The following is an 18519-nucleotide window of genomic DNA, read 5'->3' as shown; positions in this document are numbered from 1 at the left end:
GATTAACCATCCACAGCCCCACATTCCCTTAACACATTTGTTGTTGGGATTTGGGTATTTAATGCAGATATTTTTGAACAAACCAACTTTTAAAGTGGTTCCAGTGAGCCTTATTAGCTGCAGTGGCCGTGGATCTCTGCCCAGTGCTTCCATTAAAAGTTTACAGGCCCCAGGAGAGGTGGACGAGCCAGCTTAGCCCTCCCTTGGGTTATGACCTTCCACTGGGGCCCAGCGGTGAGTCATTTTCCAGTGGGGATTGTCAATAAGGTCGATAAACGATCATTTGAATACACTTTCTATTTTCCATATTCGCACAGCTGCGGTAGTTCATTTATTCTCATCTATAACCCTCACTATGCTTATGAGGAAATGGAAGCACTCAGGGAGGGGTGATGGAAAGAGCGTTGGTATAATAGTACTGTGGGTAAGAACTACTGTACTATTAACCAATCACCTGACTTTGAGCAGGTTCGATCATGTCTCTGGGCCTCTGTTTCTGCATTTGTGAAAGGCGAATGTTAGATTAGATGACCTCTCAAGGCTTCATGGAGCTTCAGAATTGAAGCTGAATTTATACATAACCTTGAATAACACTTGGGGTGCTATTCAAGGTTATGTGGGGGCCAAGGGCAGGCTTCCCCAAAATACGCCACTGTGGCATATTGATTATTTTAAATAAAAGTTAGTCAAGAGATTGCCTGTGCAAGAAGGACACGCAAATCCTCCTCTGTCCCTCTGAGAGCAGAAAATCAGTCTCCTATGTGATAGGGACCTTCCCTGTGCCGGGAGGTAAAGAGACATCCTTACAACCAGAGGTAAGAAATTTAAAGCCAAAGAGGCAGCATAAGGAAGGTTTGTTACCTTTACTAATTTCCTACCCCTGCCCAAATTCTTTTTAGAATTCCTTACTAATTGAAGCTCACAAAATTATTTTCTTTGTCCTGTCAATGCCTCACAGACCTATTGTCTCTTTGTCTAACAATTATAAAAACTGTCTGCCTTGGTTATTTCTTTAGGTCTCAATTTCATAGTTGGGCCTCCGTGTGCACATAATAAAACCTTGTTTTTTTCCCCTCCTGTTAATTGTCTCATGTTAATTTAATTCTTAGTCCTGCTGGAAGACCTTGAGAGGTAGAGAAAAACTTTTTCCTTCCCTACTCTTAGTTATATGGCTTGTTTGTGGCAGAACCATGGCAATAATGCAGGTTTTTTGGCTTCTGGTCCAGTGCTTACCCAATCACTCCACAAAATCATGTAAGTTTCTCCATGAGAATTTCTTCCAGAATGAGTGGATGCTGTGGCTTCTATCCTCCTTCTCCTCCATCCACTGTTAGAAAAGAAGGATTTGGCTGGAGGAAAGGAACAGGGCTGGGTGAGCTGGGAGGGTAAATAAAGTAAAGAAAGAACAAAGAACTTAAATCTGGGCTATAAGGAAGAACGATCCAAGGTATAAGTAGTGGAAATCTTGGGGAAAGTGCTCAAGCCACTTTTTGGGAACCTTTTGAAGAGGAAAGGAGGGAAACTCAGTCACATATCCTCACCCTTGAGTAAGGCCGCTTTAAAAATAGTGAGGTAAAAATAAATCTGATTCTAGGGGATCTGGCTGGCTCAGTCAGTGGAGCATGCAACTCTTGATCTCAGGGTCATGATTTCGAATCCTACCTCGGGGTAGAGTTTACTTAAAAAAAAAAAAAAGTCTGATTTCATAAGCAGAGATACCTCCGAAAGGTAAATTATGGCAGGAAACAGGAGAGGCACCTAACCAAGGGCAGATGTGGAGGTTTTGAGAATCTGTAAAATAGCCTCAAGGTCAAAGCAGGGGTGAACTGAGCCTTTGGATAAGGAAAACTCATCCAGGGCAATTGTCCAGGAAAGCAAAGAGCCCTTGAGCTGCTGTTAACTCCCTTTCACTTGAGCACAGGGTGACTTTTAAAGCAGAAAGGGCCCAGGAACATAAAAGCATGCACATGGAAGTGAGACCCTGGAAACTTAGGAAGACGTTAAGTCCAGATCATCAGGCCCAGACAAGCCTGCCTCTCAGGCAAACTCCAACTGCATGTGAACTTAGCCATGCTTGTGATCTTTTTTCAGACACGATAATATCCATTGCACTATCTTCAAGTTCATATCCCATTGTCATCTCCATTGAGGCCCTTCAATGAATATTTTATTGCTGTTGTATTTTTCAGTTCTTAAATTTCCATTTTGTTCTTTTTCTACAGCTGTCATTTCTTAGCAGGAAACTACTATCTTTCCAAGTGTTTCAAGGGTGTTCACTTTTTCTTCACGGAACATGGTGATAACAGCTACTTTAAAGTTGGCGTTTGATAATTTCACACTGGCATCATGGTAGGGTTGGTGTCTATGGTCTTTTCCTTGCAAGTTGTAGAGAGTTGCCTTGTTTTGTCTTTCTTTCTTTTAATGTTGAGTAATTTTGGATTGTATCTTAGAAATATTACATTGTGAGACCCTGACTCTGTCAACATCTTTTGGAGAACGTTGAATTTGTTTTTTTGTGTGTTTAGCGGTCAGTGAACCCTTTTGTCCTGACCTGTCTTGTGTGAGGTGTGCTTCCAATGTCAGCAGACTTCCAAACCTTTATAGTGCTATTATGGGTGGCACAATGTCTATGCCACCTAGGAGCCATCTGGGACCATTTCGGTGGTGGACATTATATCTCAGTTCCTAAAGCTTTTGCTACACTAACTCACGTCAGTGCTGCCTATGCACAGATTAAAGGATACTTTTCTCTCCATCATTTATGCCATTGGGTTCCCAGGGACCCTTTTTCCTGGTGCTCTGGCTACAAAGCCAGGATTTTCACATCCTTGTCCTGTTGTGAAATTCCTATGACTAAATCTGCCTTGGAACAAAGTGGTGAAAATTGAGACAGAGAGAGAAAAAAATCACGGAATCCCCCGCTCTCCATTATTTGGACGCTATGAGTCTGTTTATCCAGGCTTTCTGGCAAGAGAGGGGTTTGGTCAGAGTTTTAAGTGTCTGTGCAGTTGCTGTTGGGTTGTAGTTTTATGACAGTGCTTTACTTGGGGTAGGGCCAGGAGAAGAAAAAGAGAAAGGGGGGGGATAAAGGAGATTTCCCCATATATTCTTAGTTCTGCAGTGGGCCCCTTTCCCAGTCCTCTGACTATAAAGAGAGGGCTTTTCTTAGACTTTTTTTTTTTATACATCCACTGAACACTTCTGGGATTCTAGAATCTAAGACAATTGCTACAGAAGGAAAAAAACAAATCAGGGAACCAGCTACCATATTAATTGATATTCAAGTTTTTACTCCCCTTCCCAAATTGCCTGCTATGCTTTCTGTTTGGTGTCCTCAGATTTTAGTTTTTATCTGTAATAAGTGGGAGAAGTTGGAATGTGTCTTAGAACCTCTACATTGTACTTTTGGTTTGTTTGGTGGACATGTCCTTCTGGTGTAATCACATTGTCCCTGGGCTATTATACTCTTCCTTTAGTCTTTGAGTTTTTTTCTCTTCTTTAAAAAAAATTTCTTACAAGAAATTAAAGTACAGGATTTTCCCTTGATTGTTTTCTATGGCTCATTTTTATGTGAAAGTAGTTTTGCTGAACTTTTGGAAGAGGACCTGATTCATTCATCCTCTCTTCTGTTGTTTTTATGTAGCCTTCAACAATGTGGTTTCTTGCTTTCTGAGATCTACTAGCTCTGTCCTCCCCACCATTTTTGTCTGTACCTTCTATTTCCTTTGTCTCATCTGCATTCAGGTACTCTACCACTCCTTTGTCTCATCTGGATCAGTTTTGATCTCGCTTCCAGCAGCTTCTCTTCCATGTGGGGTGTATGCTGGAAAGAAGCTCTGGTTTCTCAGTTCTCAGAGATTTGACTCAAGGTTTCTTACATTCACCCTCTACTGGATTTGGAAAAACCTCTCTCTTTTAACTGCTATTATTGAACTGGCCTGCAATACTTTCCAGAGAATACCTGTTGGCTATTTTTATTTTCTTCTTTGCAGGTCTGTTAGGCATCCTGTTGCCTCCCTCTGCTTCCTCCTTCACAGATGCTGAGACCACGCAGCCCTTGTACAGGGATTTTTCTCACTTGCTTGTTGGAGTCTGTAAACCTTGTTATCTAGTTTTATTATAAATGTTGTCCGTGGATATTTACTTTGCAATCTATTGCTCTGCTGGGGTTTTTTTTTTTTTCTGATTCTTTTATTTTTGGAGATTTGCAATAGAAGTTGAGAGTTTAAGTGACACTCCAAAGGACATATTGTTAATTTGTAATAGAGCTGATACTGTAGCATATGTCTTCTGAATTCTGGTTCAGTGTTTTGTTGTTGTCGTTGTTAACTAAAATTATTGTAGATTGACTTGCAGCTGTAAGAAATAATAGAAATTTCTTGTACATTTTCTACAATTTCTTACAGTGGTAAAGCTCTATACAGTGCAGGATCTCATCCAGGATATTGCTGGATATTTTAAAAGATTGAAATCATACAAAGTATCTTCTCTGACAATAATGGGAAGAGGCTAGAAATTAGGGGTGCCTGGGTGGCTCAGTGGGTTAAGCCACTGCCTTCGGCTCAGGTCATGATCTCAGGGTCCTGGGATCGAGTCCCACATTGGGCTCTCTGCTCAGCAGGGAGCCTGCTTCCCCCCTCTCTCTCTGCCTGCCTCTCCATCTACTTATGATTCCTCTCTGTCAAATAAATAAATAAAATCTTAAAAAAAGAGGCTAGAAATTAATAAGAGGAAAACTGGAAAATTTTGAAATACGTGGAAATTAAACTAGATTCTTAACAAATGGATAGAAGAAGAAATCAGTAGGGAAATTAGAACATACTTTGAGAGGAATGAAAACAAAAACACAACACACCAAAACTTATGGGATGCAGTAAAAGCAGTACTCGGAAGGAAGTTTATAGCATGCATGCCTACATTAAAAAAGAAGAGGGGTACTGGACTGGTTCAGTCAGCAGAGTGTGTGATCTCAGGATTGTGGGTTCAAGCCCCACATTGGGTGTAGAGACTACTTTAAAAAAATCTAAAATAAAAAGAGGAAAAATCTAAAATCAACTATCTAACTTTATACTTTAGGGAACTAGAGAAAAAAAAGCAAACTAAACCCAAAGCCAGCAGAAGGAAGGAAGTAATAAATATTAGAGTAAGATAAATAAAACAAAGAATATGAAAAGAATATAAAGAATCAACAAAACCAAAAGTTGATTCTTTGAAAAGACGAACAAGATTTTGAAATCTTTAGCTAAACTAAGGAAAGAAAGAAAGAAGATGGGTGCCTGGGTGGCTCAGTCAGTTAAGTGTCTGCCTTTGGCTCAGGTCATGATCTCAGGGTCCTGGGATCAAGACCCACATTGGGCTCTCTGCTCAGTGGGGAGCCTGCTTCTCCCTCTCCCTCGACCTGCTGCTCTGCCAACTTGTGTTCTTTCTTACTCTCTCTGTCAAATAAATAAATAAAATATTTAAATAAAAGAGAGAGAGAGAGAGAAGATGCAAACAAATAAAAGAATAAAAAAAACCCCAACCTTATGGAAGGAAATTGCTAGAACAGAACATATTACCAACCTTATAGAAATGAAAAGGATTAAATAGAATACTATGAGCAGTTATACACAAACAAGTTAGATAATCCATATTAAATGGACAAATTTTTGGAAACATACAAATTAAAAAGGTATTACTCAAGAAGAAATAGAAAATCTCAATAGGGGGCGCCTGGGTGGCTCAGTGGGTTAAGCCGCTGCCTTCGGCTCAGGTCATGATCTCAGGGTCCTGGGATCGAGTCCCGCATCGGGCTCTCTGCTCAGAAGGGAGCCTGCTTCCCTCTCTCTCTCTGCCTGCCTCTCTGTCTACTTGTGATCTCTCTCTGTCAAAGAAAGAAAGAAAGAAAGAAAGAAAATCTCAATAGACCTCTACAAGTAAAGAATGAATTAATATTAAAAAACCTCCTAACAAAGAAAATTCCAGGAGAAGATGGCTTCACTGAATTCTACCAAACATTTAATGGAGAATTAATGACAATACTACTCAAATGCTTCAAAAAAATTAAAGAAAAAGAAACACTTTCAAGGACATTATATAAAGTCATGATTACCCTGATACCAAAGTGAAAAGTAACACAAGAAACTAAAACTATAGACCAATATTCTTTATAGATATGGAAGCAAAAATCCTCAATGTAATCCTAGCAAACCAAATCCAGCAGTACGTTAAAAGGATTATACACCATGACCATGTGGGATTTATGCCAGGAATGCAAAGACAGTTCACTACAAGAAAATCAATCAGTGTAATATGCCACATTAATAAAATGAAGGAAAACCCCCCATAATAATATCAATAGATGCATTAAATAACTTTTTTATGATAAAAAAACTTACAAAATTAGCAATAGAAGGGAGGCATTTAAAAAATAAGATTTTATTTATTCATTTATTTGAGAGAGAGAGAGAGGAAGAGCAGGGGGAGAGGGACAAGCAGACTCCTCAAGGGTGCAGGGCTCAGTGTGGAACTCAATCCCATGACCATGAGATCATGTCCTGAGCCAAAACCAAAGTCAGACATCTAACCAAGTGAGCCACCTAGGAGCCCCAAGAAGCTGGGCATTTATGAAAGTCACAGCTAACATCATAGTCAATGGTGAAAACCTGAAAGCCTTCAAGAAAAAGATGCCTGCTTTCACCACTGCTCTTTTCAATACTGTATTGAAAATTTTACCCAGAGCAAATAGGCAAGAAAGAGAAATAAAAGGCAGGACAAAAAGAAGGAAGAACTAAAACTAACTCTGTTTGCAGAAGACATGGCTCTCTATATAGAAAATCCCATAGAATCTATTAGAACTAATAAAACTATTAGAACTAATAAAAAAGTTCAACAAAGTTGCATTGTGCAAGATCAAAATATACATTTTATTTGTGTTTCTTTAAAACCAATTAGAAAAGGAAAAGAAAATTCCATTAACAATAGCATCTGAAAGAATAAAATACTTAAGAAAAATTGAACTTAGGATGTGAAAGACTTGCACACTGAAAAATGAAAAATATTTCTGACAAAAATTAATAAGAATTTAAATAAAAAGTCATCCCATGTTCATAGATTGGAAGGCTCAATGTTGTTAAGATGGCAATATCCTCCAAGGTAATCTACAGAATCAATGCAATTCCCATCAAGATTCTGATGGGCTTTTTTTTTTTTTTTTTGCAGAAATTGAAGGCACAATCTTCAAATTCATACACAAGGAGCCTCAAAGAGCTAAAACAACATTGAAAAAGAAAAGCAAAGGACTCAAAATTCTTAATTTCAAAACTCACTACAAAGCTACAGTAATCAAAACGTCTGGCATAAGGATAAGGTCTGGCATAAGGTACTGGCATAAGGATAGACATCTAGGCCAACTGAAGAGAATTGAGTGTCCACATGAAAAAGTGCTAAACATCATTTGGCATCAGGGAAATACAAATCAGAACCACAATGAGATACCACCTCCCATGAATCAGAATGGCTAAAATTAACAAGTCGGGAAACAACACATGTTGGCGAGGATGCAGAGGAAGTAGAGCCTTCCTACACTGTTGGTGGGAATGCAAGCCAGTGTAGCCACTCTGCAAAATAGTATGGAAGTTCCTCAAAAAGTTGAAAATAGATCTACTCTATGACCCAGCAAGTGCACTACAGGGTATTTACCCCATAGATACAAATGTAGTGATCCAAAGGGACACCTGCACCCCAATGTTTATAGCAGCAATGACCACAATAGCCAAACTATGGAAAGAGCCTAGAAGTCCATTGACAGATGAATGGATAAAGAAGATGTGGTATCTATATACAATGGAATATTATGTGGTTATCAAAATTTGAAATCTTGCCATTTGCAACTATACGGATGGAGCTAGAGGGTATTACGCTAAGTGAAATAAGCAAATCAGAGAAAGACAATTATCATGTAATCTCACTGATATGTGGAATTTGAGAAACAAGACAGAGGATCATAGGAGAAATGAGGGAAAAATGAAACAAGATGAAATCAGAGAGGGAGACAAATCTTAAGAAACTTAATCTCAGGAAACAAAACTGAAGGTTGCTGGAGTGGAAGGAGGTGGGTGGAATGGGATGGCTGGGTAATGGACATTGGGGAGGGTATGTGTTGTTGTGAGTGCTGTGTATTGTGAAAGACTAATGAGTCACAGACCTATACCCCTGAAATAAAGAATACATTATATGTTAATAATTTTAAAAAAGAAGAGAATTGAGTGTCCAGAAATAAACCATCATATCTATGGTCAATAGATATTCAATGGAAAGACATTCAATGGAAGAAGAGTCTTTTCAAAAGATGGAGTTGGGACAACTGGGTAACTATATGCAAAACAATAAAGTTTGACTCCTACTTCACTCCACACATAAAAATGAACTCAACATGAATCAACTACCTATAGAAAAGAGCTAAAAGTATAAAACTATTAAACAAAAACATAAGATAAAGTTTATGACCTCAAATTTGGCAATGGATTTTAAAATTTGACACTAAAATCACAAACAACTCAAGAAATAATAGATGTATTAGACTTCACAAAAATTAAAATCTTTTGTGCATCAAACATTATAAAACTATGACAAAATAACCTACAGAAAAGGAGATGATACTTGCATATCACACATCTTATAAGGGTTTAATATCTAGAACACACTAAGCATCTTTATAACTCAAAAAAAGAAGATAACTCAATTAAAAAAGACAGTTTGAATAGACATTTCTCCAAAGAAGATATACAAATGGCCAATTAGCACATGAAAAGATGTTCAACATCACCCATTATTAGGAAATGCAAATCAAAACCACAGTGAGAGGAGGAACAAGACAAGAATATCCACTCTCAACACTTTTATTCAACATAGTACTGGAAGTCCTAACCACAGCAATTAGGCAATGAAAAGAAGTAAAAAACATCCAGACTGGTAAGGGGGAGGTAAATTTTCCTTATTTGCAGACGACATGATACTATACTATCCTTTAGAAGACCCTAAAGACTCCACCAAAAAAACTACCAAAACTGATAAATGAACTCAGTAAGGTCACAAAATACAAAATAAATGTGCAGAAATCTTTTGCATTTCTATACACTAATGATGAAGCAGCAGAAAAAGAAATTAATAAAACAGTTCTATTTATGATTGTGCCAAAAGTAAAGAACACCTAGGGATAGTACTAACCAAAGGGGTGAAAGACCTGTACTCTAAAAACTGTAAAAAATTGATGAAAGAAATTGAAGATGATACAAAGAAATGGAAAGATACTCCATGTTAATGGACTGGAAGAAAAAATATTGTTAAAATGTCTATACTACCCAAAGCAATCTACTAATCTAATATAATCTCTATAAAAATACCAACAGTATCTTCCACAGAATTAGAACAAAAGATCCTAAAATTTATATGGAACCACAGAAGATTCTGAGTTCTCAGGGTTCTGGGATCGAGTCCCGCGTCGGGCTCTCTGCTCAGCAGGGAGCCTACTTCCCTCTCTCTCTTTGCCTGCCTCTCCATCTACTTGTGACTTCTCTCTGTCAAATAAATAAAATCTTTAAAAAAATAAAGAAAAGCAAAATCGGAGATATCACAATTCTAGACTTCAAGTTATATTACAAAGCTCAAGTAATCAAAACAGTATGGTACTGGCACAAAAGTAGACACATACACCAATGGACTCTGAAAGAAAACCCAGGAATAAACCCAAAATTATGTGATAATTATATTAATCTTCGACAAAGCAGGAAAGAATACCCAATGGGAAAAAGAGAGTCACTTTAACAAATGATGTTGGGAAAAGTGGACAGCAACAAGAATGAAGCTGGACCACTTTCTTACACTATATACAAAAACAAACTTGAAATGGATTAAAGATCTAAATGTGAGACCTGAAACCATAAAAATCCTAGAAGAGAGTGCAGGGAGTAATGTCTATGACATTGGCCAAAGCCACATTTTTGTAGATATGTCTCTGGAGGCAAGGGAAATAAAAGCAAAAATAAACTATGGGACTATATCAAAATAAAAGGTTTCTGTACAGCAAAGGAAATAATCAATGACACTAAAAAATGACCTACTGAACGGGAGAAGACTTTTGCAAACAACATGTCCAACAAAGGGTTAGTATCCAAAAGATACAAGGAACTTCTACAGCTCAACAGCAGAAAAGCAAATAATCCAATTTAAAAATGGGCAGAAGACATGAACACACATTTCTCCAAAGAAGACATCCAGATGGACAACAGACACATGAAAAGAAACTCAACATCACTCGTCACCAGGGAAATGCAAATCAAAACCACAATGAGACATCACCTCACAAGTGTCAGTATGGCTGAAATATAAAATTACAAGAAACAAGTGCTGGCGAGGATGTGGAAAAAAGGATCCCTCATGTACTTTGGTGGGAATGCAAACTGGTGCAGCCACTGTGGAAAGCAGTAGGAGTTTCCTCAAAAATTAAAAATAGAGCTATCCTATAATCCAGTAATCACACTATTGGATTTACCCAAAGAAAAGGAGACACTAATTCAAAGGGATACATGCACCCTTATGTTTAAGCAACATTATTTGTAATAGCCAAATTGTGGAAACAGCCCAAATGTCCATTGGTAGATGACTGGATAAAGAAGATGTGGTATATATATATATATATACCAGCCATATAAAGAAATGAAATCTTGCCATTTGCAACAACATGAATGGAGCTAGAGAGTATAATGCTAAGTGAAATAAGTCAGTAAGAGAAAGACAAATACTCTTTGATTCCACTCATATGTAGAATTTAAGAAAAAAAACAAGTGAGCAAAGGGAAAAAAGAGAGAAAGAAGACAAGGAACAGACTCATAGGGCACCTTATGGCTCAGTCGGCAGGGCAGGCGAGTCTTGATCTTGGGGTTGTAAGTTCAAGCCCCATGTTGGGTGCAGAGATTACTTTAAAATAAATCTTAAAAAAGAGAGAAAGAAACAGACTCTTAACTACAGAGAACAAAATGGTGGTTACCAGAGGGGAGGTGGGTGGGGGGTGGGTGAGAAAGGTGATGGGGATTAAGGAGGGCACCTGTTGTGATAAGCACAGAGTGCTGTATGGAATAGTTGCATCACTGTGTTGTGCACCTAAAACGAATGCAACACTGTATGTTAACTACACTGCAATCAAAATGAAAACAGAACCACTATGAAATACTTCACTCCCACTAGGATAGTTACAATAAAAAGATAGATAATAAGTGTTGGAGAAATTGTCACTGCTCAGATGCTGCTGGTGGGAATATAAATGGTGCAGCTGCTGGGAAATAGATTGGCAGTTCCTTAAAAGGGTAAACATAGAGTTATCACATGACCCAGTATTTCACCTCCCAGGGATATATTAAAGATAACTGAAAACATATGTCTACACAAAAACATGTGTGCATATATTATAGCAAGATTATTCATAATAGCCAAAAAGTAGAAAAAAGCCAATCGCCCAAGAATGGAATAATAGTAAACAAACTGGTATATCCACACAACGGAATATTACTCAGGCGTGAAGAGGAATGTGGTACTAACAGAACATGGAAGAACCTTGGAAACATTATGCTTGGAGAAAGAAGAAAGAAGACTATATGTTTTATGACTCCATGTATATGAAGTGTCCTGAATGGGCAAATCCACGGGGACAAAAAGTAGATTAGTGATTAGTGATTGCCAGAGCCTGGGGATAGAACAGACTGGAGAGTCAACTGCTAGAGAACAGAAGGTTGCTCTCAGGGAGTAGAGCATGCTCTGGAGTTAGGCAGTGGCTGGTGATGACTACACAGACCTGTGAATGTATGAAAACTCACCTTAAAACTGTGTACCTTTTAAAAATGGTGAATTTGGGGTGCCTGGGTGGCTCAGTGGGTTAAAGCCTCTGCCTTTGGCTCAGGTCATGATCCCAGGGTCCTGGGATCGAGCCCCGCATCGGGCTCTCTGCTCAGCAGGGAGCCTGCTTCCTCCTTCTCTCTCTCTGCCTGCCTCTCAGCCTACTTGTAATCTCCGCCTGTCAAATAAATAAATAAAATCTTTTTAAAAAATGGTGAATTTGGGGCGCCTGGGTGGCTCAGTGGGTTAAAGCCTCTGCCTTCGGCTCAGGTCATGGGCCCAGGGTCCTGGGATCAAGCCCCACATCAGGTTCTCTGCTCCGCGGGGAGCCTGCTTTCTCCTCTCTCTCTGCCTGCCTCTCTGCCTACTTGTGATTTCTGTCAAATAAATAAATAAAATATTTTTTTAAAATGGTGAATTTTATGGCATGTGAGTTGTATCTTGAGGGTAAACTTAGCCAATTTGTACTGAGAAGGTTATGCCAGCTGTGAGGAGAGCAGATCAGAGGTGGGGGTGAGAGATGCCTTAACAAATGGACACATGAAAAGGCTTTGGAGTTTATAGAGGTCATGACTTTGACCATGTCATAGGATAGAGCTTACTTTTTCAACTACAGTGATGGAAGCAGAGGGTGGAGGCCTTGCACTGACCATGATGCTAACCTCCAAGGATTTGGTTCTTGTAAACCTCCCTGGGAATACATTTCCCATAAGCATTCTTCTTCTTCTTCTTTGTTTTGGTCCTATGATCAGTGCCCCCGGAGCACTGGGACCCAAGGCAGTTTCTCAATGATAATGTGCATCTGATGCAACAGCTCAAACACTTTTTTAATAACTCCCATTGCTCCTGCCCTCAGCATCCTCAGCCCAGCTTCATTGCATGAATTAAGCCTAAGTTTTGTTCCCTGAGGAGTGTCCTTTCCCTTAAGGCCAGTCTTCTGTGTTCTTGGTCTGACAGAGGCCAGGAAAAGAATGGAGCTTCCAGAGAAGGGTGGTCTGGAGGGGGGGTTCCAAGTCCCCTTGGCCATTTTGGGCCAGAGGTAGGTGATGGCTACTGTGTCCTTCCCATGGACAAGTCAGCACTGAAAAGGCTCCTGCAAAGCCTATTGTAAGACCAGCATGGGATGGAGAGAGGGTATGGGAAAGTCACTGGGCAAGGATGCTGGGGGACGGGGCTTGGGAGAACAGTTAATTTTATCTGGAACTAAGACTTTTGTCCATACTGGCTTATGTGTTGTGTGGAATTCAGGACAGAGGGTGGGAGGGAGAGCAGAAGAGACACAGCTGGTTTCTCCCCCATCTCCCACACACATACTCCAGCTTCTTCCCACACCTAGAAGAAAACACACCAGGTCTTTCTCTCACACTTCCCGCCCTCTACTGTTTCCCTTTTAATCCTCTGTTCTTCTCCTCCTCCTGCCCGCTGCTCTCCCACTCTGAGTCTCCATTCCTTCTCTACTGCTATGTCTCCATCCTCCCTTCTTCAAGATCTTGTCTTAATAAGACCTGTTAATACTTCCAAGATGACCACAGACTAGATTCAGCCCCCACTTTTTAAATTTTTTTAAAAGATTTTATTTTATTTATTTGACAGACAGATCACAAGTAGGCATAGAGGCAGGCAGAGAGAGAGAGAGGAGGAAGCAGGCTCCCCGCCGAGCAGAGAGCCCGACGCGGGGCTCGATCCCAGGACCCTGGAATCATGACCCCAGCCGAAGGCAGAGGTCTCAACCCACTGAGCCACCCAGGCGCCCCTCACCCCCCATTTTTGGAATCACTTGCCCCCCCCCTTAGTCCTGCATGGACGAATTTCATGAGTAAGGTGGATGGGAAACAAGGTTGAGCAACAAAAGAAAAGGGTCTGGAATCCTTCTCTTTCCCTATTCATATCCATGACCCTCAGCATGTCACTTTATTTTGCTTTCCCATCTAAATCTATTCTTTTTGCACGTAGGTGGAAGAATCATTTCAAAGATTCTTACAAGTTCGTGAAAAGCATGCTGGCCATGCTAAGAGAACACTTTTAGGTTTGTAACTCTGGTGATAGTGGGAATTATAATTTGGAGTTCCCTTTAAATTCCCTTGAACTGAACTTTCATTCATTGGTGACTTGCTCTCTTTTCATCTCTCACAGTGGTCTGGCCCATCCCAACACATCAAGCCATCAAGCATCCTTTTAGGAATTATCTATGAGAAAGGCTATGTGTACCCCCAGGAACTTGGGGTACTTGGGGTTGAGTGTAGCACTCAACATATCAGACTTGCATTGAAATTACAAACACAAGTGAGGAGACATCCTTATGGAAAAATACCAGTCCGTGGTAATGTTAGAGAATAGTTCATTATTCTCAGGCCTTGAAGGAGGGGTAGGATTCAGATAGATGAACAGGATGGGAAGGCAATCCAGGTGGGGTACTGGACTGATGAAATGTCCTGACGCCTAAGGAACTGAGGAGGGGATCAGTTTGGTTGAAGTCAAGGGTTCTCAGCAGGGAGCAAGTAAGAAGAGAATAGTGCTTAGGAGTGCAGAATATGGGACTCATCAGACCTGGGTCCGAGCTCTGCTACTCACTCTCAGTGTGACGTGGGACAAATTATTTAACCTTTTTTTTTAAAAAAGATTTTATTTATTTATTTGACAGAGAGAAATCACAAGTAGATGGAGAGGCAGGCAGAGAGAGAGAGAGAGAGGGAAGCAGGCTCCCTGCTGAGCAGAGAGCCCGATGCGGGACTCGATCCCAGGACCCCAAGATCATGACCCGAGCCGAAGGCAGCAGCTCAACCCACTGAGCCACCCAGGCGCCCCCTATTTAACCTTTTTAAGCCTCTGTTTATTTGTTTCTAAAGTGGGGATAATTAGCAGTATTTACTATATTTTATAAGGATGCAAATACTATATGAGAATTAAACAGGTTAATGTTTATAAATTGTTTAGCGTAGTGCCACACCTAGCGAACACTCAGTAAATGTCTGCTACTACAATGACAGCAATTCCTGTCACCACTACAAGAAATGTTGACTACTTCAGCTACTGCTAAGTGGCAGATGGGTCTGCAAAGAAAGGTAGGAGCCCTTGAAAAGCCATCTAAGTGTGAATTCTTTCTTATAGGCATTGAAGAACCATGGAAAATCTTGAAAGTTTTGATGTAGATGGAAAACGTCTTTTAGGAAGTTGACGTTACAGACTGTGTATCTCTGACTGATGAAGACATAGAGACGTGTGTGACAGTTGTAATTTTTATAGGGACAAAGGTAAAAATAGGGATACTAGAGCTCTGTTGTTGGCATCTTAGGAATCCATAATTAGGTGGGAGGGTTGGGGTTGGGGGCAAAGGGTTAGAGGTCTGGAGCTTTCTCAGAGAGGCCAAAGCAGGCCATTTAAGATGCTGCTCACCCAGTCTAATCTTGACAGCATGTGGTAGAGCAAGGGCCCAAAGCTGGAGACAGAGATGTATTACCCTCTGTTAGAGCTGTTCTGACAATGCCCCTCGAGTGTCTGCTCCACTGTTGCCTGTCTTGCAGCTTTCCACCCCAGTGTGCTGGGATAAGCCTACTTTAACCCTGTCTCATCACATCATTTCCCACCAAAAGGCATACAGGGGTTCTCAGTTGTCCATAGGGATGCTTTTCATACAGTCTTATGCTGACAGTTGGTGGAGTCACAGGATTAAAAAAAAAAATGCATCTTCCTGGTACACCATTTTTACACACCTATTGGGGTTGAATGTGAATTCTAGGGATAATATAAAGATGACAGTATGATACTAAGTGTAACTAGTCAGGGAAAGACAAATACCATATAATTTCAGTCATACATGGAACTTAAGAAACCAAATAAACAAAAAAACAGAGAAATAAAAGGACTCTTAACTATACAGAATAAAGATGGTTACCAGAGGAGAGGGGGTGTGGGGGATGGGTGAAATGGGTGAGGGGGATTAAAGAGTACACATTTAATCATGATGAGCCCTGAATAATGTATAGAATTGTTGAATCACTGTATTGTATACCTGAAAATAATATAACACTGTATGTTAACTCTGCTGGAATTAAAGTAAAAAATGTACTCATCTCAAAAAAAAATGACAATATTTTGAGTCTTGGAACACCTCACAGATAATTTCAGAGATAATTCTGTTTCATAATTGTAGATAGAAGTCTTTTTATACTTATTCATTCAATTCCCTATAAAAAGCGTATCAGGGCAATTGCTGTTTTCTTCTCATATGTCAGGTAGGAAGCAGGGCGGAGAAATCCTTTTAGGTTCTATTGTCTTCACAGGGTGGAGCCTCAGGACAAGTTTTCCTGAACGATTAGAGAAAATTTTAGAAAGGTGTAACTTGAGGGAATGGATTTTAACATTAAAGAACTAAGTTTATTTTTCAAGGGAATGCCTGCTAGAACTTCCACTTACTGAACTAATGAAATCTGTTTCTTCTTTCTTCTGTATTTTCTGTAACTCCTTGATCTTAGCAATCAAAGTTTATAAGCCACAATACTTAAATTAAAAAAAACCCTCAACGATTGTCTAGACATATGTCTATAATAGAAAGTTCCAATAGTTTTTAAAATATAAAGCTTGAGAGTTCAAGGAAATTTTGCATTTGTCCTGGGATGTTCTGAGATATCTCTACAGATGGCCTCATGGCAACAATGCCATTAGAGAAGTATTTATATGGAAAAATCTGAGAAGTCCTAGTCATCCCAGATTTAGCCAAGATCATCTGCTTGTTTGCTTTACATTTGGTTCCAAATTAGGGCATGAAAATTTCTTCTAATCCACACCTCTCTTCCTCAGCAATGAATCATACGCAGCTCAAACTGCCATGACAAAGCATCTATTTGTTTATCTAAAATCATTAATCTCTGTATCCTTTCAAGATTTTTGCAGCCAGGATGATGATATTTGCCATCACCTGTACTTGCTGACATGTTTGTTCATTTTATTCATTGATTCAACCATGTTTGTGGAGCCTGTAGTTCACATGGCACTATGTTGGGCACATTAGGTATGAATCAACAAGAAACCTGTGGGACAAGGACAGAGTGATACAAAGGGGGCAAAGACCCATAAAAGCCTGGGATACCATGTAGGGTGTGGTTAAGGAGATAAGTCTGTGAGGGCCTTGAAAATGTATTTATCTCCATGGAATGCTCTCCTAAGTTCCATCTTAGAATATATTCAACAATGACTTTGATCAACTTCTGACTCTCCAAAGGTAAATGATGGAATTTTCATGATTTTTTGCATGGTTTTTCTTTAGGCATGTGGGGAAGATCCCATGGACGCACAGAATATCACACAGGTGTCAGAGTTTGTCCTCTTGGCATTCTCACAGACCCATGAGCTCCAGAAATTTCTGTTCCTGGTGTTCCTATTTATCTATGTCACCACTGTTGTGGGAAACATCCTTATCATGGTCACAGTGACTTCTGACTCCCGACTCCACAGCCCCATGTATTTTCTGCTCCGAAATCTGGCTGTCATAGACCTTTGCTATTCCACAGTGACTTCTCCAAAGATGCTGGTGGACTTCTTTCATGAGGTCAAGACCATCTCCTACCAGGGCTGCATGGCCCAGATCTTCTTCTTCCACCTCCTGGGAGGTGGGACTGTCTTCTTCCTTTCAGTAATGGCTTATGACCGTTACATAGCCATCTCCCGGCCCCTCCACTATGTCACCATCATGAACACTCGATTGTGTGTGGGCTTGGTGGTGGCTGCTTGGGTAGGGGGATTTGTTCATTCCATTGTCCAGCTGGCTCTGATGCTCCCATTGCCTTTTTGTGGCCCCAACATTCTGGATAACTTCTACTGTGATGTCCCCCAAGTGCTGAGACTTGCCTGCACGGACACCTCCCTCCTGGAGTTCCTCATGATCTCCAACAGTGGAATGCTGGTCCTCATCTGGTTCCTTCTCCTTCTGATATCTTACACGGTCATCCTGGTGATGCTGAGGTCCCACTCAGGGCAGGCGAGGAAGAAGGCAGCTTCCACCTGCACCACCCACATCATTGTAGTGTCCATGATCTTCATTCCCTGTATCTATATCTACTCCCGGCCCTTCACCCCCTTCCCCATGGACAAGGCTGTGTCCATCAGCTACACGGTTATGACCCCCATGCTCAACCCCATGATCTACACACTGAGGAATCAGGAAATGCAGGCAGCCATGAAGAGATTAGGCAAGCGCTTTGTAATATGTAACAAGGAATGAATATAAAAACATTTTGAGTTTAAATGACAAGTCTTCCCTCCGAACTTTTGTTTTCCCACGTGAAAAGTGGAGGGAAATCTTTATAGACTGTGACATTTGAGATGAAATCAGTGCTTCTCTGAATCTACTCCTGCGTCAGGTATTGTGTTTTCTCACTTTGATCTCAGCCTCATAAAATGGACAGTGAATATATTGTTTCATATTAAACACTTTAACAAATGAGAGAACTCAGAGAGAAGTAACTTGCTCAATGGTGAACCACAAGTATGCTGCTGGAAGAGCTTGGCCAGGACTTGGTTCTTCTGACTCCAAGTTTAGAGGCAAGGCTGTGGGTGGGATGTGAAATTCAAGGTTTCCCACAAACACAAGCGAAAACCTGGAGAGTTCCTCAGCTGTGGATGAATATCTGTGATGACTGGTGAACAGTCTCATCT

At 40.2% G+C, this 18519-nt stretch overlaps 1 protein-coding gene across 1 annotated transcript; it reads left to right on the top strand.

Moving 5' to 3' along the window:
- The first annotated feature begins 17149 nt into the window (after positions 1–17149).
- LOC122907708 (olfactory receptor 4D1) lies at positions 17150–18085 on the top strand. The gene has a single exon (XM_044250513.1). It carries the CDS (start codon positions 17150–17152, stop codon positions 18083–18085), a length of 936 nt encoding a protein of 311 aa, XP_044106448.1.
- The last annotated feature ends 434 nt before the right edge of the window (positions 18086–18519 follow it).

This window comes from Neovison vison, chromosome 5 (genome assembly GCF_020171115.1).
Source record: "Neovison vison isolate M4711 chromosome 5, ASM_NN_V1, whole genome shotgun sequence".
Classification (NCBI taxonomy): domain Eukaryota; kingdom Metazoa; phylum Chordata; class Mammalia; order Carnivora; family Mustelidae; genus Neogale; species Neogale vison.
Note: the sequence above shows the minus strand (reverse complement) of the source record. Positions and strands in the feature narration are given on the sequence as shown.